Raw genomic sequence first — 21,794 nt, forward strand, 5'->3', positions numbered from 1 at the left:
CCCCCCCCCCCCCGCCCTCCCATCTACCCCCCCAAAACATTATTTACAGACATTGAAGTTGGAATATATATAATGTCCATATGTCCTGGAATGTTGCTTTTTGATTATTTCAACCATTTACAAATATGGCAATTGTTCTTAGCTAGTAGGCCATATGGAAACAGGTAATAGGCCAAATTTGCTCAGTAGCCTATAGTTTGCAAACAATCTAGATGTTTACACTGAGAGTCTAGAAGAATTCTTATACTCCTATATCTAAGCAAGGACTAGACTATGGGTGTCATGGGGAGGTCTGTGGTTAACAATGAGGTGGTTCTGGCTAAACCCTTGGTCTCTATTCAGTGATTCTGTGAGGCTGGTTGTCCAGAAAATACAATTTGCACCCTTGGAGCCAGGTCCTGGTCCCAGGGCTCAGATCATTCACCACTTCCTTCTGTCAGCTCAGCCCCTACAACTTCAGGCCTGGATGGACAAGGAGGTTGGTGACCCCACTTACTGCCCTACTGCAGTACCCCCTCTGCTATCTTTTTTTCACTGTTTATATACAGGTAGGCCAAGATGGGAGGCAGGCAGCAATGGTAGTAAGGAAACAAGAATTCTAGGTCTTGATGTGGGCATTTCCCTCCATCCTTGTGATGGGCTTCTCTGCTAATTCAGGTTCACTACCACGGAGAACCCATCACTGTTAATATTTCCATCAACAACTGTACCAGCGAGGTCATCAAAAAAAATCAAGATTTCAGGTAAGCTTCTTTTCCCATTGCCCCACATCTGTCACTAAAATCACAGTGCTCTTTCTTCTTTCTTTCTTTCTTTATTTTTTATTGTGAAAATACTGTACAGAGGGGTTACAAGTACATGGGCAAGATAATGAGTACATTTCTTATCAAGCATTGTAGCCTCCTCCTTTGTTTCCCCTTCCCATCCCTTCCCATCCTCCCCCTCGCCCCCCACCCAATTCTTTCTTTTTTTTAATTGCAGTTTTTCCTGTTATTATTATGTCATTGTACAAAGGTGTTACGATTCTGTAGGTCAGGTCAAGAGTATAATGTTTCTTGGTCAATGTCATCACTTCTTTTGTTCTCCCCTATTTCTCCCTTCTGTTCTTACCCTCAAGATATATACTTCATTTGTTACATTATGTACATTGAATATAATGACTACAATTAGTCACTGTCTTTCTACAACTCTATACCCTTTTAACTTTTTTGCATTCATCTCAGCAATCCCTCCAACAAAAGCTTATCAAAATATTTATCTTCATCCATGATCATATCTTGCAGCCTAGTACATAGGGTGCCCATATCTGAGGCTATGAGCTGGAGTCTTAAAGATGACTGATTATAATCATGTGCTTTTCCTTACTTGTTCAGTTGACCAGATCACAGATGTTGTCCTGTATTCATTAGACAAGTACATTAAGACCGTGTTCCTTCAGGAGTTCACGTGAGCTAGGGTTGGGGTTGGGGGCTGGTGCCAGAGCCAAAGAGTGACATGGTAGGAAGAGGGCCAGGAGGCATAGGAGAGGGATGGGGGAAAAACAAATGGGAGGGAGACACAGGAATGAGAAAAGTCAATGTGGGAGGAACTGTCAAGAGAACCAGAGGGAGGAGACATGACTTACTCATGGGAAGACCATTACATTGCTAAGAAAGAACATGGGCAAAGGGATTTCCTACCAGAGTAAGTACCTCCTCTCTTCATAGTAGGACATGTCACCCTTTGGGTACTCCAGGAGGTTCTTGAGATTATGTAAGATTCTCTTGGTAGTAAACATATATTAATTTAGCAAACATACCCTAAGTTTTTCTCTTGTTCTCCTTCCAAAGAGAGACTGTAGCTGCTAACTCCAGCTTCTCCCAAAGCTTTTCAGTAACTCCAATCGTGGCTTCCAATTGCTGGAAACAGGGCCTAGCACTGGATGGCAAGCTCAAGCATGAAGATAGTAATCTGGCCTCTAGCACAATATAAGTTCAAAATAACTTCCAGCCTTCACCTCTTTCCCTAAATCATTCTACATGCTATATATGCAGCTCTGAGGTTTCATCTTCAGTAGACCCTCCTTATTTTTTTTTAAATGTCTCTAGGCCAGGGTTCAGAATGCTTCCAGGCCTGAGAGCCATCAGCAAGCTAAATAATGCCTATGGGACCAATAGCAGATTATGGTAATAGGAAACAAAAAAATGTAGAGAGAATATCTTTATGCTGTGTAATATCACACAGGGCACAACTGCCTAATATATGTGCCATGTTATCATCATAAGAACCCCATGAAAGTGCACTGGACAGGTATTGCTATTGGTTTCACACTTACAGATTCAGGCTCAAAGAGAAGGAACTTGTCCAGCCTTGTATTACTAAAAGAGGGGAACAGGATTCTGATAGATACCATTTGGATCTCCATACTGATCTCTATAGTAATTACTCTCTAGAGAAGACAGAAATGGAGTGGAAGATTAGGAGATGAGAAATGGGGGAAAGAAGGACAAAAAAAGGGAAATGAGGTAGGTACCAATGTATTGTGCCTATCATCCTAGCTACTCATGGGGGATCAAGGATCATGGTTCAAAGCCAGACAGGCAGACAAATCTGAAAGGCTTTTATCTCTAAGTAACAAAAAAGCTGGAAGCTGAGGTATGGCTCAAGTGGTAAAGCACCAGCCTTGAGCGAAGAAACTAAGAGAGAGTACAATGCCATGAGTTCAAGCCCCAGTACTGGCTTGAGATAGAGAGAAGGAGGAGAGAGTTGACAGAATTCTATGGCATCATTCATTTGGTCCTTTGCCTTTGGAAGATCTCATGCTAGTTTTATCTCCCTCCAAAAGCCACTACAACCATATGACAATCATAAATTTCCCTACCTCTCTCCATGCCATATCAAACAAGTAGCCAATGATCGTCATTGCTAGAAATATTTGTAGGAATTATCAAACATTATTTTACTGACAGAAGATCAAGAGCCCAGAGCAATGAAGAGACTTTCCCAAGTTTATACTTAACTTTTAGTCTGTAGGTTTTTATTGAGCACTTACTAAATGTTTGTTCTTATATTAAGCAATGTGGGGATACAAAGAAGTTTAAGATAGTGTCCACCCCCACTCAATATATGCCCTAGTCAAAGAACAATGAGAAATGCAAATACAATCTAATAGTTAAATGTTAGCACATGTGGTTCAGATTATGACTCTAATAGAATTTAAGCCAACATAGCTGGCAATGGCCTCTTAGAGGAGACAGAATGAGCTTGCTCATGAAGAATGTGTAACATCTGGATAGCAACAGAGGAAGAAAGGAACATTCCAGACTGTGAATATGGAATGGGAAGAGATTCAAAGGTGGAAATTCAGGCTGGGAAGGGATGTGAAGGATAAACAAAGGAGGAGGCTGCAATGCTTGGTAAGAAATGTACGCATTATCCTGCCCATGTAATTGTAACCCCTCTGTACAGTATGTTAACAAATAAAATAAAATAAATTTTAAAAGGTAGAAATTCACATGGTGTTTTTAGAACATGCAGAGGACATGAATCCGCCTAAAGGTGTTTGCACCTCAAATATTAGGGAGTTAGGCAGAAAAGCTTAGAAATTGTAGCTAAGGAAGGCCAGGTTGCTTTGGGGTTTGAAAGCCCAGCAGAGCTTGGCAAAACTGAATTTTAGAAAGAGAAATATAGGTGGGTAGGGAAGGGATGGTAGGGGAAAAACAAAGGAGGGGGTAACAATGCTCGATAGGAAATGTACTCATTACCTTACTCACGTAACTGTAACCCCTCTGTACAGTATCTTTACAATAAAAATATATTAAAAAAAAGAAAGAGAAATAGTGGGGGGGTGGGGGGAGGCTGGGAAGGGATGGGAAGGGGAAACGAAGGAGGAGGCTACAATGCTTGATAAGAAATGTACTCATTATCTTGCCCATGTAATTGTAACCCCTCTGTTCAGTATTTTCACAATAAAAAATAAATAAAAATTAAAAAAAGAAAGAGAAATATATACCCAATGGGTAGGAGGGATAAGAGCCTGGGAGGTATTTGGGAGAAGATAAAGGTAATAGGATGTGGTAATGGGAATGTACAGGAAGGGACTAAACGTATTACTCCTCTGTGTATCTCCAATACACAAAAAATGGTTAACTACAACTTTCAGTCTTCCACCTGGAATGAACAAAGAACTGCTGGGGATCCTGGTATCCTACAAAGTCAGAGTCAACTTGAAAATGTCCTGTGAGGAGTAAGTGAGGATTCCAAGTTCATCTGGCCAGGGTCTGGGAAAGGCAAGGCTTTTTCATTCTGTTTCTCTTGTACTTGGGCAGACCCAGTTCAAGCTGTTCTTCTCCCAGACTAAGCTCCCAATCCTGTGAGCTCAGTGAGCAAGTCATCTTCCTTCCAGACATCTATACTATTGCTGACCCTTATTATGATCCCACAAACCCTAGTAAAACTAGGCTACCCCTTGCCCATTTCACTTACTAATTTGGAGTATCATTCTACCCACAGCATCCTAGGAGATGTGACAGCCAGGTGAGAGACTGTGGATGAGAAGACTAGGATACAAAGGGGACCCAAGGAGTGACTAGGCAGAGTTTGAGGGTATCCTGAGGCTGAAAAACCAAAAGAGGGAGGGAGGGTCAGGGAGTGGGTTTGTGGGAAGACGAGTACAGAGTCCTTGCAGGGATGTTGGTGTGGAGCTGCCTCTGATTCAGATCCATCCAAAGCCATTTCATGGTGAGTGACCAGGCGAGATTGTCAGCACAGGTCTTCCTAAGGGTTAGGCACCAAGTAGTTGTGATCTCATGATCTGGAGATAACAGCTTGGGGAGAGGTCAAAGGCTAGACAGAGAGGGAGAAGAATAAGAGTAAAGAATGGCTTATGGTGCCAGGTGCCAGTGGCTCACACCTGTAATCCTACTCCAAAGGCTGAAATCTGAGGATGGAGGCTCAAAGCTAGCCAGGCCAGGAAAGTCTGTGAGACCCTTATCTCCAAGAAACTACTAAATAAAAGGTAGAAGTGGAGCTGTGGCTCAAGTGGTAGAGCAAAACAGCTCAGGGACGGTGCCCAGGCTCTGAGTTCAAGCCCCAGGACTGGCAAAACAAACAAAAAATCATTCTGGAAAATGAAATTGTCCCAGAATGTCCTGTATCAAGTTCGCTCCATCTTTTCTCTCTCTCCACACTTGCCACAGAAGTCACTAGGTAAGGGAATGTGAGGCCTGCAACAGCCACCCTCTCTTCTTGATACAACCTTGCATTTTTTTTTTACGATGGAAACATAAAAAGCTTCCCTAGGGCATTGCATTCAAGATGTGTGCAGTGGAAACATATGTTTTAGCTCCATGTCACAGTTCAGTGCTCTTCCTAAACTTTCCCTCCCCCTAGTCCTCTACCTTCTGCCTTCTCAAAATCATCCTTTTCCCTTTCCCCCTTCTATTTTCTTTTTCCCTCTGTCACCTCCCCTTTCTCCCCCCTGATTTCTGTCGGTCTTTAATCCTTTCCCTCCATTCTATCTTCTTATTTCACTTCCAGCCCCACTGGGAGAATTTTTAGTTGGGAGATTCCAAAGGGATTGAAAGGCCACAAGTCAGTGTGGCAGAGGGGTGGGGCAGGAGCACTATCAAGAGGGGTTGAGGGGCCCAGGTGAGAAGCAGGGAAGGGATCACTTCTGGGAAGTGGAGATAAGGAGTGAATGTAGAGAATTCTAAGAAACGGACTTCTAGTCCTCTTTCCCTCTACTGCCTCTGCAAGTTCGGAAGACATTGTCATTGAGGAGTTCACACAGCATGAACACCATGGGGCCCAGATGCAGAAGGCTTTGGCCACTGAGGGAGAGGAGGGGTGGTGAGTGCCCAGCTCACAGCCCACACTGTAACCCACTAATAAATTGTTTTGTCCAGACTTGGCTATTGATCTGATTTCTAGTTCCTCCTCCTGAAGGACAATGGAACTATTAAGAGTGATCTACCCTTCTTCAGCCTCCCCCACAACTGCCCCATGATTAGATTACTCTTAGTCCCCTAACACCTATTTCACAATGCTACCTGTGCTCCCTATGTCCTTCAGCTTTCCCTGTAGTCTCAGCTACCCCTATCCCCTCTTTATCACCTACTACAGCTATCACCCCACTGCCCTAGCACCAAGTGCAGGCACTGCAGGAGCAGCAAGGAAGAAGTTAAAGAAGCATTGCTATGCCCAAAGATAACTGTCAGATGGCAGAGAACCAAGAGTAGGAAGCCAGTGTTGCTGTCCCCCCACCTCCAATCTAGGTGATGTTGCCTTTGGTCTACACAAGGTTTGGAGTAAGGCTAGAGGCTTTGGCCTGGAGACAAACAAGAAAAACAAACACCACGTGCAGTTCAAATTAAGCCTCATATTGCTGGGAAAGTAGAATAGTGTGGGTCAGGGAATAAGAAGGTGGGAATAGTATGGGATGGTATGGGGGTAGGGATCTTTTTGTGTGTGCGCTGATATTGGGGCTTGAACTCAGTGCCTGCACACTGTCCCTTAGCTTTTGTCACTCAAGGCTGGCACTCTGCCATTTGAGCCACACTTCTACTTGTACAGATTTTTGCTACTTAATTCAAAATAAGAGTCCCAGACTTTTCTGCCTGGGCTGACTTAGAACCAAATCTCTCTGATCTTAGCTCCCGAGTTGCTAGGATTACAATTGTGAGCCCCCTGTAGCTGGCAGGTGAGGATCTTGAAGGAGCTATTTCCTCTTCGGAAGTATTGGAGTATTTGTGTGTTTAGGGAAAGATGGGGGAGAAAGAAAAATGGTTGGCCTATTTATGGGGGATATACACCCATCAGCATCTGTTTCATGGACAACAGCTTCAAGTGTACCTACCAAGTAAGCCTACCATCAAGGAATCACATGTCTATTTTTGCCTTCTAGGCTAACTCACCTGAGGATTTCAAGTGTTGGGAAGTAGAGTCAAGATAATCTCCTTAAGGGCAATCCTCCACATCCCATCTTAATATTGGGGGAAAAGGAGAGTTCAGAGTACCTCTCTTCTGCGTACAAATATTAGAACTGACTTCCTGTTGAAGACCATGTATTTGGAGAACTAAATAATGTTAACAATCATACAATGGATGATTGCTTGCAGCTCACACCTGTTATCCTACATACTCAACAGACTGAGATCTGAGGATCTAGTTCAAAGCCAGCCTAGGCAGACAAATCCAAGAGATACTTATCTCTATTAACTATCAAAAAACAGAAGTGGAGGTGTGGCTCAAGTGGTAGAATGCTAGTCTTGAGTAAAAAAAAAAACCCAAGTGAGAGCATGTGGCCATGAATTTGAGCTCCAGTACACCAAGAAAGAAAAGGAAGAAGGGGGGGTGGGGAGGAAGGGAGAAATGGAAACAAAGGGAAAGGAAAGGAAAGGAGGTAGGGAGAGAAAGAAAGAGAGAAAAAGAAAGAAGGAGACTATCATACAATGAACCCCAACTCCTTAGGATCCCCTTATCTCAGTGGGATAGAACTTCCTCACACTGCCTGTGAATAAAAAATGAGAAGAAAAAAATCTGCTATTCCTGAATTAACAAGCCTCATGATGATTCAGGGTTTCTCTGCCTTTATCTAATTTCTACCTGCAACACAGATGAAGTTCAAGATAACTTAAACTCTAAAATCTACTGTATATAAGGTCTTCCTTAATTGAAATAGCATGTTGAGATTGGTTGGTCACATGGGCTATAACCGCCACTGTTCAGGGATCCAGTCTCCTTAACTTCTGTGTGTGTGTGTGTGTGTACACGTAAAAAGGGAGTGATACTATTCCTCCAGCTGTGTTGGGGTAGTTTGCAAGTAGAGAAGGCAAGCTTCCTTTGCTGAGTTAATGGTCAGGCTAAATTTTCTGCCTCAGAGGTACTTAATGGAAGATAGGAGTAACATTAACTCAAAGTGGCTCTTAGGTTTCAAGTGAAGGGGATCATACAATCAGAATTCTTCTATATAGGAGTTGAGGTTTAACTCCAGTCATGTCATTCTATTACCTTCATTTAATTTAGTGGCCAAAATCCAACTGGAGTCCTTAAAGAAGTCAGGTATCAAAAGCCATTGTCATGGACAGCTTAGGCTGTCTGCTAAGTTTGATATTTCCATACTTGCCATTCTCCTCCACTCCCAGGTTTATGGTTTACATTAATTTACTCTTCCAACTTCAGAGTTTAGGAATAACACAGACCCTAAAAGTGCTGTAATTTTTGGATTGCATTTCACAGCTATTGAGGGGAAGCTTTTTGAATGACCAGGAAACTCCATTCTACATTTTCTGATTGATACAGGATGCAGTTCAACAGCAGCTGTCATACTACCAAAGCCAATGAAATTCACTTTCTGCTTTTCTCTTATACTCTTGATAAGAAACTTTTTATTTTATGGTACTTGGGATGGAATTTGGGGCAATCACAAGTGCTAGGCAGGTACTTTATCCCTCAAGCCATTCCATGCCCCTTTTTTTCAGCTGGTTATTTTCAGGATAGGGTCTCACTTTACTACTGGGCCAGCCTGAACTATAATCCTATTTGTGCTTCCTTGTGTTGCTGGGATAACAGGTGCGTGCCACAATGTCGAGCCATGAGATGGGGTCTTGCAAACGTTTTTATCCAGGTTGGTCTCAAACCTTGGTCCCCAACTCTACCTTTCCCTCCCAAGTAGCTAGGATTATAGGCATGAGCAACCATGTTTGGCAAATGACTAGTCTTTTAACCCATCTGTTATTACACATTCGCCACACCATATCTATACATTGTATAATGCAATTGCCTCATATTGGTGCTCTAACATGAGTATCTCAGAGTGAGACCCAATTTAGGCCAGGAGAGTTTTTGTCTCTTATGGCTAATGTACGGCTGGGACCTTCCAGTCTCTTTTTAACCATGTTGACCACATTTGTTGGAAGCATTGTTTTAAATCCTGTTAGTAATAGGGAGTATTGGACAGTAGTCTCACCTAATATGCTTTTTTAGATGAGGGGTTTGTTTTTGTGCCAGTACTGGGGCTTGAACTCAGGGCCTGGGCACTGTCCCTTAGCTTTTTCTACTCAAGGCCAGCACTCTATCACTTGAGCCCACCTCACCCTACCTCCCCAAAATTTCCAGTTAATTGAGGATAAGTCTCATGGAATTTCCTGCCTAGGCTGGCTTCAAACCATGATCCTCAGATCTTAGCCTCCTAAGTTGCTAAGACTACAGGTGTGAACAACCAGTGTCCAACTAGAAGTAAGCCTTTTTGGGGAGGAGTGAGGATTTCTGAGGTTTGAACTTAAGGCCCTCACTTACTAAACAAGTGCTCTACCATTTTAGCCATATCCCAAATCCTTTTTGCTTTAGCTGTTTTTAGAATAGAGTTTTGTATTTTTGCTCCAGCTATCCTAGATCAGAATTCTATTTATGCCTCCTGTGTAGCTGAGAAGACAGGTGTTCACATTTGAAACAGGGGTCTCTTTTTTTGGGGGGGGGTCTGGTCGAGGGGCCTGAACTCTGGGCCTGGGCGCTGTCCCTCAGCTCTTCAGCTCAAGGCTAGTGCTCTACCACTTGAGCCACAGCACCACGTCTGGCTTTTTTCTTTTTGCTTATGTGGTGCTGAGGAATTGAACCTAGGGCCTCATGCATGCAAGGCAAGCGCTGTACCAGTGAGCCACCTTCCCAGCCCAGGGATCTCTTTTTGTGTAGGCTGGCACTGCATTGTGATCCTGCTAATCTCTGCCTCCCAAGTTAGCTAGTATTATAAGCATGAGCTGCCATGCCTGGCTTCAGCCTTTTTTTCATATACCCACTGGGGATCAGAAGAGCAAGTAAAATAATAAATTTCCTAGGATCATAGAGAAAGCTAAATTTCTTCTGCCTCTAACTTTGCTCACAATGTAGTCTCTCCCCCCCCCCAGCAATGGCACTGACACTCTAGAACAGTCGGGGTGGGATATATAAAATGAGCCAGTTTCTTTATAGATATGTATTATATGGTACTTAGAATAGTATTTCCCTATTTGAATGCTTATTTCCCTTGTTTACTTAGACTGGAAAAATGTATTTAAGCTTTCATGATTCAAGTCAAATCTTGGACTTTTACTGGATATAGTGACTCATGACTATAATACTAGCTTCTCAGAACTTGAGTTGAGGCCAGCTTGGGCAAAAAGTTAAGACTACATTTCAAAAGACTGAGCATGATGATGTACATTTATCATACCAGCTACACAGGTGGCATAAATAAGAGAACTGTGGTCCAGGTCAGCCAAGGCAAAAACACAAGATCCTATTCCAAAAATAGGTAAAGCCAAAAGGGCTTGGGGCCTGGATCAAGTGGCAAAATGCTTGTAAGTAAATACAAGGCACTGAGCTCAAACCCCAATACCACAAAAATTGCAGGTTTTCATCATAAGGGCATGTTGCTCCTCAATTCACTAGAAAACTTTTATAGAGTTATTTAGTTCTGGGGGAAAGCAACCTACAAGTTGGAAATTGGAACCAATTTCTTACTGCTGCATGGTAAAGAAAATATATCTAAGTCCCTTTTCTTGGTTTAAGTTCCACCTAAGAATTCAGGAAAGGAGTATTATATTAATATTGCTACTGCAGAGAAATATCCAAAGCTACTCTGGAAAAGGAAAACTTCCCCCAGAGTCTTTCACTATATGCCATTTCTTGGTTATAGTATAGGTAAGTTTTCTTGGCCTCTATATGGCTAGGCAGACAGCTGTGAAACACGTTTAATGTTGTTGTTTCTTTTAGCACTCCACTTTTTTTGTGTACCAGTACTGGGGCTTAAACTCAAAGCCTGGGCACTGTCCCTTAGCTTTTTCGCTGAAGACTAGCAGTCTATCACTTGAGTCACAGCTCCACTTCTGACTTTTTGGTGGTTAAATGGAGATCAATCTCATAGATTTTTTTCCTGCCTGGGCAGCCTCTTGAGGAGCTAGGGTTACAGGTGAGAAGACTGATATCTGACTAGTGGTTCTCCTTTGACATAGCCTTTTCTTACCTCAATAGCATTTTGTATCCAATCAATATCATGCAAGTCACTGTATTTATCAAGTATTGTGTTTTACTTTTTTGATAGAAGAGCAAAACCAGTGTCTTATTTGAGTCCTCAAAGAACATGAGACCTCTAATAGTAAGTACAAGGACAGCATGAGATGACTAGATCAATCCAATGAGAAATCCTCAAGATTCTTTTTTTTAACTGATTTTGTAATTAAAATGCTAACATATGTAAGTGTGTTATATAACCAATAAATGTCAGTTGCCTTTTCTTGCTGGGTTCCTCACAGGCAAGGCTATATCAAGGTATTATCATTCTTCTCTTTTCAGAAAATTAAACTCACTTAGAAAACTACAGAATTAAAAGTACAGTACAGTTTGGTTAATGCAGTTGGCTAGCTATTTTCCCACCCTCTTCACCCACTATGCTAGGGAGAGGTTGAGAAAATTTTCCAAGTGTCTTCCCTAGGGGCAGATTCCACATGGAGAGTTATGGGTTACAATTCTCTAGTGCACAGTCCTTTCTTTTTGGCGATGATAATCTGGGAGAAAGAAGAGAAGGAACAGAGAGAGGAGGTTAATTTCAGGCCTGTGCTCCACATATCCACCCCTAATGTCTAGGATTTCCAATTACAAGGATTTAAAGACTTTCTTCTTAGGACTCAAAAAGGTAATTAAACCAGAAAATAAAGAAGCACTTACTGTAGGGAAAGAAGCGCACACGCATGCTGATCTCACGAGCTGTCTTCAGGATCTCAACAGCCTAGAAGGAACAGTTTTTCCAAATGAAAACATAAAACCTGGGATTGGATTGTATCAGGGGGGATGGGATTTGCAAGTCCAACCTTCTGGGTCACACACCTCTAGGTCACTGCTTCCATCTGGTATATTTACCCAGAAGAGGTGCTTTTTTTTAAAATCAAGTTACAGATTAGCATAAACTTGTCCAACTTGGGATGGTTTCATATATCACCACAGCCCAAGTGCTGTGCTCACCTTGCTGTGCTCAATATCTTGAAAATCCACATCATTCACAGCTAGAACTTGGTCTCCTTCTTGAAGCCCTGCTCGATGTGCATCAGAGTCTGGAATTACCTGTTAGCAAAAGGACAATACATATAATTGAGATGGGGTAACTTCAGAAAATTATGTGAAATTTGATGGCATTCAAATGTAAATTGTTACTGTGGGTTTTTTTGATGTAAAGATCTAGGGATACAGGAAACTTGCCAGATGGAAAGTTTTGGAGGGCAAAAAGGTATGTCCCAATTATGCCCATCCTAAGGGTCCACCAAGTCATCCTTCTTAGTCCTTGGAACATCAGGGTACTGTAATCTGATAACAAAGGTAAGTAGCTATCTAATATAGTTCATCAGGCACACATACCTTGGAGATGAAGATGCCTAGCTGAGAGGCTTTTCCTCCTCGGATGTTAAATCCCAACTGAAAGACAAAAGCACTAAATGGGGACTTAACATAGACCAAAACCACAAGAATATTTAATAGCATCACTGTATCACAAACAGCTCAACTTCTGTGTTTCTCAAAGGGAAATGAAAAGTTGTAAAACTTTCTTCATCTCTTCACCTGCTTCCCACCCTATTCCTCTAACATGGTCAACTTTTGGCAGAGACAAATTCAGCCTGGTAAAAGAGCCTCTATAAACTCACCTGAGCACCAGGAGGCTTCTTTAGTGTGACAATTCGGGGAAGAAACTGGGTCAACTCATTGTTGTAGTCTGGATGGTATACTCTCTGTAAGATGTAACAATTCCCAAAATGTTACTGTTAGTTTTAGACTTACATTCATCTTTTTCTGGAACACAAATGCATCATCCTCAAATCAGGAAAAGGTAAAGTCATAAACTCAGTTTAAGTACAACAGAGAATACTGCCCTAATAAATAGATGTTGAGCACTGGGACATGCTAGCAGCCCAGTACCTCCTCACTTTTCTGTGTGCCATTCCTGGGGCTTCAACTCAGGGCCTGGGACCTGTCCCTGGGCTTTTGTGCTCAAGGTTAGACCTTTTAGCCCTCAAGGACGAGACAAAGCTCCACTTGTAGCTTTTTAGTGGCTAACTGGAGATATGAGTCTCATGGATTTTCCTGCCTAGACTGGCTTTGAACCATGATCCTCAGATTTCAGCCTCCTGAGTAGCTAGGATCACAGGCATAAGCCACTTACACCAAGCCCTCCCCTCTTTTTAAAAAAAATCTTCTAAAAGAATGGAAACTAGACCTCTGAATTTCTAGAATTCACTGTTATGAATGGACTGTAGGAGGAACTACAGAAGTTTAGAATGGGCAGACATTTGCAGTATCTGGTCAAACTTAAAAAAATAAGTTTAGAATAGACCACTATTGCTCAGAATTCAGCTTCTGAGACTTTTTTTTTGGGTCCAGTTGTGGGGCCTGAACTCTGGGCCTGGGCACTGTCCCTTAGCTCTTTAGCTCAAGGCTAGCGCTCTACCACTTGAGCCACAGCACCACTTCTGGCTTTTTTCTTTTGGCTTATGTGGTGCTGAGGAATTGAACCCAGGGTCTCAGGCATGCAAGGCAAGTGCGCTACCACTGAGCCACCTTCCCAGCCCCCTGAGTCTTTTGTTAAAACAAGGACTAAGACTCACTCTTCATTTAGCTGTCTAGTCCTGCTATCCTATATTACATGCATCATCTCATGCCTAGAGAGAAAATTCCTGGTCATGAATTCCTGGTCATATGTTTTCTACATGGCAGAATAGATGACTCTCACCTCATGAGGAGGAATCCATGCTGGAGGATTCTCATAGGCTGGCAGGAAAACCACTGGGTAGTCATCATAAGGAATCCGGCTTTCCATCTCAGACAAGGCCCTGGAAAGAAAAGGTGAATCAAGACAAAAGTTAATTCAAGCCAGACACTGGTGGCTCACACCTGTAATCCTAGCTATTCAGGAGACTGAGATTTGAGGATAGAGATTTGAAGCAATCTGGGACAGGAACATCCAGATCTTATTACCAATTGAGCAGCAAACAAAAACCCAAATGTGGCACTGTTGCTCATGTTAGAATGCTAGCTTTTAGCAAAATAACTCAGGGATAGTGCCCAGGCCCTGAGTTTAAGTCCGAGGACCAGCATGTGTACACAAACAGACACACACGGACACACAGACACACACACAGATTCCAAAGGACAGCAGACAGGTGACTGGCTTACATCTGTAATACTAACTACTTGGAAGACTGAACCTAAGAGGATCTTTGGTTAAGGCCAGCCCTGGCAGAAAAGTTGAAGAAACTGCTTCTCCGCCCATATTTTGGCACAGTGGTGGGCAACTGTCACCCCAAGTTATGTGGGATTTGAGACTGGGAGGCTTATGGTCCCAGGCCAGTTCCTGCAGAAAAATTTTTAAGAGACATTATCTCCACGGAGAAAAGCTGGACAAGCTAGACACAGTGACAAGAGTGAGTGAGCCCTGCAATATCTGAAAGCCTAAAGTAGGCAGATTTCCATTCCGGCAAGCATCCAGACAGGAAGTAAGATTTGATCCTAAAAATAACCAGGTGGGGAAAAAAGGCTATAGAGGCTCAGCAGTATCACATCAGCCTAAGAAGTCTCAGGCTCTGAGTTCAAATTCCACTATCGTCAAAAAAAAACCTTAAAAAGAAGGACAACAGCTTAGCAAATTTCAAGTATCAGCTGCAAACCATTCCCAAGCCATCGGTCTATGTGCCAAGTTCACACTTCAGTTGGAGGTAAGGAGTAAAGAAAACAGAAAAATATTGGTAGGTACTCTAGAGACATGATCTCTTTTTTCACAATAGTCCAGCAGAACATGTTAACCGTCCTCATTTTACAGATCAAATTAAATGCGCATATAGGAAAGGTTACTTTTAAGAACCAAGGGAGTGTTGACTACAATAATGGGACTCAGAGTTAGGCACCGCCTCACTTTTTCTTAGAGGTAAAAAGTAATCGAGGGGCCCCTAAATGGACTATTCCTTCACCACTAGCCACCTTCCAGATCCTTGTCCCGATCCTGAGTCCCGCGCTCACCGCCGCGTAAACACCGCACCACCTCACCAGGAGATAGACCCAGATCTCTAGCGCCTAGGCTCAAAGCCAATTCAGCCTGGGAACCGGAAGCGGATACTCGCGAACTCGAAAGAGGCGGGGCCTAGCTGCAGCGCGCGCGCACTAGCTTCCCGCTTCCTTATGCGTCATCTCGCGAGCGCCAACGTGCGTGCTCGGCTTGCAGACTGTTGGCGCTCCGATTGGCTAGCGCCTCTAGAACCAATTTGAAACTTGGCGGTTAAAGCTCCAGTTGGGACCGGGCGCTGGGAGTTTAGGCGACACCGGGAGAAGGGACGCTGAGTTCGGTAAGTTAAGAGGTTACGCCTCAGCTCACATTCTGTCGTTTCTGATACTGCGGGCATTTGGTTCTTTTGTCGCTATCTCCGTTGGAATTTTTTCTTTTCATTTCAGATGGCGCTTCACTCTTGAGAGTATTGGGCTGCCAGGCTTTTCCTTTGTGGCCCAGTCTCAGACAGGAATCCCGCTGGCTGGGAGGCTGCCGCCGTGACGACTGACAGAGCCCTCTGCATTCTCCCTATTCCTACAAACCGCCAACCTACCGACACTCCTCTGTAAACCGCGTTTCCTGTCCCCCCGCAGAGACGGGACTGAACTAGGATCATGAAGGAGGAGGTGAAGGGAATTCCTGTAAGAGTGGCACTGCGTTGTCGCCCTCTGGTCCCTAAAGAAATTAACGAAGGCTGCCAGATGTGCCTTTCCTTCGTGCCCGGAGAACCCCAGGTGTGTAGTCAAATACAGATGCGAGGTCTGGGAACTGCCTGGGTCCAATGGCAGCGAAGGGCGTGGTCTGGCCATTTCCTGACGCCTTGTCCCTTGCCTTCTGCAGGTGGTGGTTGGTACTGATAAATCCTTTACCTACGATTTTGTGTTTGACCCTTCGGCAGAACAGGAAGAGGTCTTCAATACAGCAGTAGCACCACTCATAAAAGGCGTATTTAAAGGTGAGGCTGTTTGATTTTGTGTACAATGTGCTAGTCGCAATGCTTAGACCCAGCAAATACAAGAATGGATGACTCGTAATTCCCGTCTTCAAAAATCCCACAGCCTAATATTTGGAAAGGTCTTTTCCCTTGAAGCTAATTTCAGACCATATTTGAATTTTGTGGTTCTATTTGTCTCAGTCTGTACATATTTTTGAATGTAATGGATCATGATTAGAGTAAAAGCTCTTTGGTTAGTTCTCATGGGAAATAAGTATGACAACCTGTTCTGAGTCCCAAGCCTCAATATTCATTTGGTATTTATGCAGAGAAATAACAGGGCTTCCAGGCCAGAGGGAAGGGGTAGATGATTACCTAAATTATTTTGAATAATCTTTTAAGTTTGTTACACATGTTTTCAAAAGAATATAGACGTTAAGAACATATACTCTATTCTACTATAGAAATAAAACTGTTTTCCTACAAAGTGGTATGAAAAACAAAAGGATGGCATGAACTCTGCTTCTGGACTTAAGGTGAATTTTACAGAATAGGGAATCTTTAAGAGAGTTCTTTAATTAAGAGCAGAATTCTTTTATGTATAGAAGGAATTTCCTAAAGCCGCTGAATACTATGGCCAGTTAATGGTATTTGTTGTGAAACTAAGGCTGTGATTTTGAAGACCAGAGCAATGTTCCAAAGAAGAGAGTAGTACCGCTGATAATTCTAATTGTTAATCACATGTAGTGGTTATTCAAGTTTCAAACCAAAGCCTTAAGCTTAAAAAGTGCATTATGTTTAATCTAGTTTAATCTTCCATTTGAAGAGAAAAAGTGTTTTTTTGCACTTCTAGTGTCTGTTAAATTTTTTTCTTTATTAGAGAACTCACAGGATAGTCCCAATTGACGTTTGGTTTTTGGACAACTGTAATGATGTTAGAGAAGTCTGGATATTGAGAAGAAATTTACTTCCCAGTAATTTCTATTCAGTAATGTTCTTCTCTCTAGATAACCAGAAGACTTCTAGACAACAGCTGGCGCATATATTTTCACCTTTAAAAAATGATGCCATAAGCTGGGAAGGTGGCTCAATGGTAGAGTGCTTACCTTGCATGCATGAGGCCCTGGGTTCAATTCCTCAGTACCACATAAACAGAAAAAGCTGGAAGTGGTGCTATGGCTCAAGTGGTAGAGTGCTAACCTTGACCTGAAGAGCTGAGGGCAGCACCCAGGCCCAGAGTTCAAGCCCCATGATTGACCAAAAAAATGATGCCATGGCTCAGAGCACATTGAACACCTTATTTCAAAATTTGGAAAATAGCAGAATTTTTCTCTGAGTTATTTGAGATGAATTATTGACCCAATGACCACTGAATAATTTATATTTCCTACAAAGAAGGATTTTCTTTTAATAACTGTAGTAACAATTCAACCAACCATCATATGCAGGAAATTTGCATTGCTGCATTAATACTATCTAATTTTCAAACTCCATTCAAGTTTTAACAGTTGTCTCAGTAATTTCCTTTATAGCAAAATAATTTATTTCAGAATCATGTATTGCATCTGGCTGTGGCTGTGCTTTTAGTCCCCATTATAAAATAGTTTTTCGGTCTGTTTTTTAATTGCTTGATCTTGATACTTTTTTTAAATAAGTTTTTTATTGTGAAAATACTGTACAGAGGGGTTACAATTACATGAGCAAGGTAATGAGTACAATTGTCAAGCATTGTTGCCTCCTCCTATGTTTTCCCCCTACCATCCCTTCCCTCCCATCTCTACAACTACACTCCTCCCCATCTCGATACTTTCAAAGATTAAAGCCCCAGTTATTTTGTAAATGTTCTTTAATTTTTATTCATTCAATGTTATGATTAGACTCTGATTATTATCTTTCTTTTCTTTGATTTTTTTTTGTACCAGTCAGGGGCTTCAACTCAGAGCCTGGGTGCTGTTTCCCAAGCTTTTTTGCTCAAGGCTAGATTCTACCACTTAAGCCACAGCTCCACTTCTAGACTTTGGGTGGTTAATTGGAGATAAGTATCTCATGGACTTTCCGAGATGGCTTTGAACAGTGATTCTCAGATTTCAGCATCCTAACTAGTTAGAATTGGACAAACTTATTTTTTTGTGCCAGTCCTGGAGCTTGAACTCAGGGCCTGGGCACTGTCCCTGATCTTTTTTGCACAAGGTTAGCATCCTATCACTTAAGACACAACTCCACTTCTGGCTTTTTGGTAATTAATTGGAGATAAGTCTCTGAGGTTTTCTTATGCAGGTTGGCTTCAAACCACAATCCTCAGATTGCAGCCTCCTGAGCAGCTAGAATTATAGATGTGAGCCACCAGCCCTTGGAAAAAGCCATTACTTTTTAAGAGTCAGCTCAATAGTACACTTTTATACTCTGAACTCCTGTTACCAAAGAGCCCTGCATGTTTTGTTTGGTTTTGTGCTAGTTCAAGCACTGAAACTGTTTTTCCAAGATGTTGCTATATACACATATGTATGGTATTGAAGAAAATCATGGAATCCTATTCTTCTATTCCATTGTCATGCTACATAATACCATTAATCTATTACAGTGAAAAATCATAATTTAGCATCTGAAGATCTTTCATTTTGACCAGCAAGTAAAAAAAAAACAAAACTGATTATCCTTTATAGTAATACATTGTTTTAAGACTTAAGTACTTTCCCTTTAGACTCCAAAATTATCTTGTTAAATAGTAGAGAACAGCTTTGACATAATTATGATAATCAAATAACAGAGAAAGCTTGCCTGTGTTCCTTTAGAATATCCCTACCACTCTATTAGGGGAGAGCTTCCTAAGGTCATGTTTTCTTTGCCTTGAAGTAAATTTGAATGTATAGTTCCTTCTATTAGGTACTACTACCTTTTAATTAATTAGTTATTATAATTCATCTTAAGTTTCTTTTTAAAATCTTGCTACAGCTGTAACTAGGTTTATCTGCTTCTAATTTCCCTAGTATTCTGGATTCTCTGACAAGAGCAAATATAAAACTGTAATGAAATATGAACATTTGCTAGTGCTCTACTGTGTGAGCTACCCTTCTACTTCTGGTTTCTACTTTCTATTGGAGATAAAATTCTCACAGACTCCCTGTCTGACTGGCTTCAAATCTCAATTCTCAGATCTCAGCCTCCTGAGTAGATAGGATTACAGTTTTGAGCCACTGGTATCCAGCTGTGCCTGCTCTTCTTAAGCAACAATCCCAATTTTGCAAGTAATTGTAGAAGAAAATCAAGTATATATGGTCGGTTGAAAATGTTTGAGTACCAGTATGCATGTAACTTCTATTTTGCTAGGATACAATGCAACCGTACTGGCCTATGGGCAGACTGGCTCTGGAAAAACCTATTCAATGGGAGGTGCATACACTGCTGAGCAAGAGAATGAGCCAACAATTGGGGTTATTCCTAGGGTAATACAAATGCTCTTCAAAGAAATTGATAAAAAGAGTGACTTTGAATTTACTCTGAAAGTATCTTACTTAGAGGTAAGTGATTTATCTTTAATTCTGAATTCAAAATTATCCTTGAGTAGAAAAATAAATCCAAATCAGATTTTTCCTGGTATGACTCAGATTAGTAAATTGCATTTTAATAAATTGATAGAGGAAATTTGCTAGCTAAGTTGGATCTGGCTTCCACCCAATTCTTTCCTATTAGAATCATCTACTTAATCTGTTAGAAGAATTGGCATTGCCATATAAAAAGATGATATGAATTCTTTAATTTTAGTTTGGTCTCTATTACTAATTCCCTGAAGAATGTGCAGAAGAGTATTTGATTTCCCTTTACTGTTTTGTGGCTTGTTAGTTATATTGCTGCACTATGAAGAATGTCGTTAAAACTCAAATGAAATATTGAACTATATGAGTGGTAATAGGGTATGTGCTTATTCAGTTGATATTTCTTGCATACCTATTATGTGCAAGACACTCATGTATTTAGATATATCTTGAGAGATAGCAGCGGACAAAACAAGTAAGAGTTTGCATTCTAGTTGTTTGTCAGCATATATCTAACTTCCAAAGCAAATAACAACATGCAACAAAGAAGATTTATGGAGTTTGATTGGTGCACAGCAGAAAGGTTTTATTTTTAAGAAACAAATAAATTAAGCATGCAATTATAAATTATATGGGAATACTTAATCTTGAAGTTGAATTTCAATATGTGATTGGTAAAAGACATAAGAGGTGTACGATTAGAAGAGATGGGGGAGAGGTTAAACATCATTAAGATTAGCCTTCTTAGGTCTTAATCCAGTTGTGATCAAGGCAATTGAATATAAAAGTAACTCAGTATCCTGGCATGTGAAATAATAACAATAATAACAAATATAGCGCTTACTGAACATGTGCTAAACATTGTTTTTAGTAAAAGTTCTGCTCATTGTTGAAAGGTTAGTTGCTACCTCTCCTTTTTTCTTTTCTTGCTCCCAACCTCTACCTCCCTTCCATCAAAGACTCAATCACATTTTACAAACTTGGTGAAAGTGATATTGTTATGACACTTATCAAAGAATTGAATTGGGGCATAGTGTAACTTTTCCTGTCTACATATTTCTGAGACCCTGGCTTGAAAGAGTAATCTCAATTTTATTAGAGTATTGTTAGAAAACATCAAATGATTACATACAAAGGTAAGCCCTTCCCTTCTCCATCTTGTGATGGTAGGGATACCCCCAGTCCCTTAAAGTCTTTTTATTTTTTCAACTTTAGAACACCATTTAATAATAGGATGCAAAAGTTAAAGAAAATAATAAGCCCACAATAATCTGGTAAAGTCATTTGCTTAATTCTAAAAACCTAAAAATAATACTGGTTCTTTATAAACACTTTTTTTGTTGATCATGGGGCTTGAACTCTGGGTCTGGGTGTTGCTGTCCTTCAGCTTTTCAGCTCAAGGCTAGTGTTCTACCACTTGAGCCACGGCACCAATTCTAATTTTCTGGTGGTTTATCGGAGACAAGAATTTCACGACTTTCCTGCCTGGGCTGACTTTGAATTGCGATCCTCAGATCTCAGCCTTCTGAGTAGCTAGGATTACAGGCATGAGCAACTGGCGCCCAGCTATAAACACATTTTTTATTGTTGTTCATGGGGCTTGAACTCAAGGCCTGGGTGCTGTCCCTAAGCTATTTTGCTCAAGGCTAACACTCTATCACTTTGAGCCACAGCTCCACTTCAGGTTTTCTTGTGGCTAATTGGAGCTAAGAGTCTCACAGACCTTCCTGCCTGGCCTAGCTTCAAACTGCAATCCTCAGATTTCAGCCCCCTGAGTAGCTAGGATTACAGGCATGAGCCGCCAGTGCCTGGCCCTATGAACACATTTTTTTTTCTTTTTTTGCCAGTTCTGGGCCTTGAACTCAGGGCCTGGACACTGTCTGTGAGCCTCTTTGTACTCAAGGCTAGTAGCACTCTACCACTTGATCCACAGCTCCTCTTCTGGCTTTTTCTTTTCTTTTTTTTTTTATTGTCAAGGTAGTATACAAAGGGGTTACAGTTACATAACTTAGGTAATAAGTACATTTCTTGTCAAACATTACCCCTTCCCTCATTTTTCTCCTACTTTCCCCAATCCCCTCCCCCAAGTTGTACAGATCATTCCAACATATTGCCTTGTGAATATGGCTGTTGCTTTGGTTTCCCCCTTGTCTTGTCAAACCATTCTGTCATTTCCTTTCCCTTCCTTAATTCAGATAAATGTGCGCGCGCGCACACACACACACACACACACACACACCACATTTTCTTGATCCACACACACACACACACCACATTTTCTTGATCCTTT

General features: G+C 41.5%; 3 protein-coding genes across 9 annotated transcripts in view; 2 read left to right on the plus strand and 1 right to left on the minus strand.

Annotated features, from left to right (window-relative positions):
- Positions 1-304: 304 nt before the first annotated feature.
- On the plus strand, positions 305-5,886 carry Arr3 (arrestin 3, retinal (X-arrestin)). The gene is made up of 9 exons (XM_013031613.1): positions 305-478; positions 658-730; positions 1,362-1,446; positions 1,830-1,967; positions 4,142-4,225; positions 4,492-4,515; positions 4,667-4,719; positions 5,178-5,187; positions 5,737-5,886. The coding sequence occupies exons 1-9, from the start codon at positions 305-307 to the stop codon at positions 5,831-5,833; spliced, it is 738 nt and encodes a 245-aa protein (XP_012887067.1). The 3' UTR covers positions 5,834-5,886.
- Positions 5,887-11,019: 5,133 nt separating this feature from the next.
- On the minus strand, positions 11,020-15,106 carry Pdzd11 (PDZ domain containing 11). 2 transcript variants are annotated; one of them, XM_013031638.1, is made up of 7 exons: positions 15,013-15,106; positions 13,730-13,829; positions 12,648-12,731; positions 12,364-12,420; positions 11,974-12,072; positions 11,680-11,740; positions 11,020-11,519 (listed from the first exon to the last, which is right to left on the minus strand). In XM_013031638.1, exons 2-7 carry the CDS (start codon positions 13,814-13,816, stop codon positions 11,485-11,487), a joined length of 423 nt encoding a protein of 140 aa, XP_012887092.1. In that variant the 5' UTR covers positions 13,817-13,829; positions 15,013-15,106; the 3' UTR covers positions 11,020-11,484. The 2 variants fall into 2 exon arrangements, with proteins under 2 accessions (XP_012887092.1, XP_012887091.1); XM_013031637.1 differs by having other exon boundaries at positions 14,974-15,100.
- A 168-nt stretch (positions 15,107-15,274) lies between these two features.
- The window catches only part of Kif4a (kinesin family member 4A), a 96,727-nt gene continuing 90,207 nt past the window's right edge, over positions 15,275-21,794 (plus strand). For 5 of the 6 annotated variants that reach the window (XM_013031673.1, XM_013031675.1, XM_013031676.1 and 2 more), the window contains exons 1-4: positions 15,275-15,335; positions 15,442-15,771; positions 15,878-15,992; positions 19,299-19,489. In XM_013031673.1, the coding sequence (XP_012887127.1) occupies positions 15,652-15,771; positions 15,878-15,992; positions 19,299-19,489 (426 nt within the window). In that variant the 5' untranslated portion in view covers positions 15,275-15,335; positions 15,442-15,651. The remainder of the gene's footprint in view (positions 15,336-15,441; positions 15,772-15,877; positions 15,993-19,298; positions 19,490-21,794) is intronic. The other variant, XM_013031674.1, reaches the window with a different exon arrangement.

Source organism: Dipodomys ordii, unplaced genomic scaffold (genome assembly GCF_000151885.1).
Source record: "Dipodomys ordii isolate 6190 unplaced genomic scaffold, Dord_2.0 Scaffold142, whole genome shotgun sequence".
In the NCBI taxonomy this organism is placed as follows: Eukaryota; Metazoa; Chordata; class Mammalia; order Rodentia; family Heteromyidae; genus Dipodomys; species Dipodomys ordii.

Bases quoted from the DNA above. Each gene is read 5' to 3' on its own strand.
- Arr3 (XM_013031613.1), top strand. From the start codon at position 305: ATGAGGTGGTTCTGGCTAAACCCTTGGTCTCTATTCAGTGATTCTGTG. The intron at 1,968-4,141 runs ATAAGTTCAAAA...TACAACTTTCAG, and splicing joins AATCTGGCCTCTAGCACAAT to TCTTCCACCTGGAATGAACA. The intron at 4,516-4,666 runs GTGAGAGACTGT...GAGTCCTTGCAG, and splicing joins CTAGGAGATGTGACAGCCAG to GGATGTTGGTGTGGAGCTGC.
- Pdzd11 (XM_013031638.1), bottom strand. From the start codon at position 13,816: ATGGAAAGCCGGATTCCTTATGATGACTACCCAGTGGTTTTCCTGCCA. The intron at 12,421-12,647 runs GTGAGTTTATAG...TTTGTCTTTCAG, and splicing joins AGAAGCCTCCTGGTGCTCAG to TTGGGATTTAACATCCGAGG. The intron at 11,520-11,679 runs GTAAGTGCTTCT...TCTTTCTCCCAG, and splicing joins TGTGCGCTTCTTTCCCTACA to ATTATCATCGCCAAAAAGAA.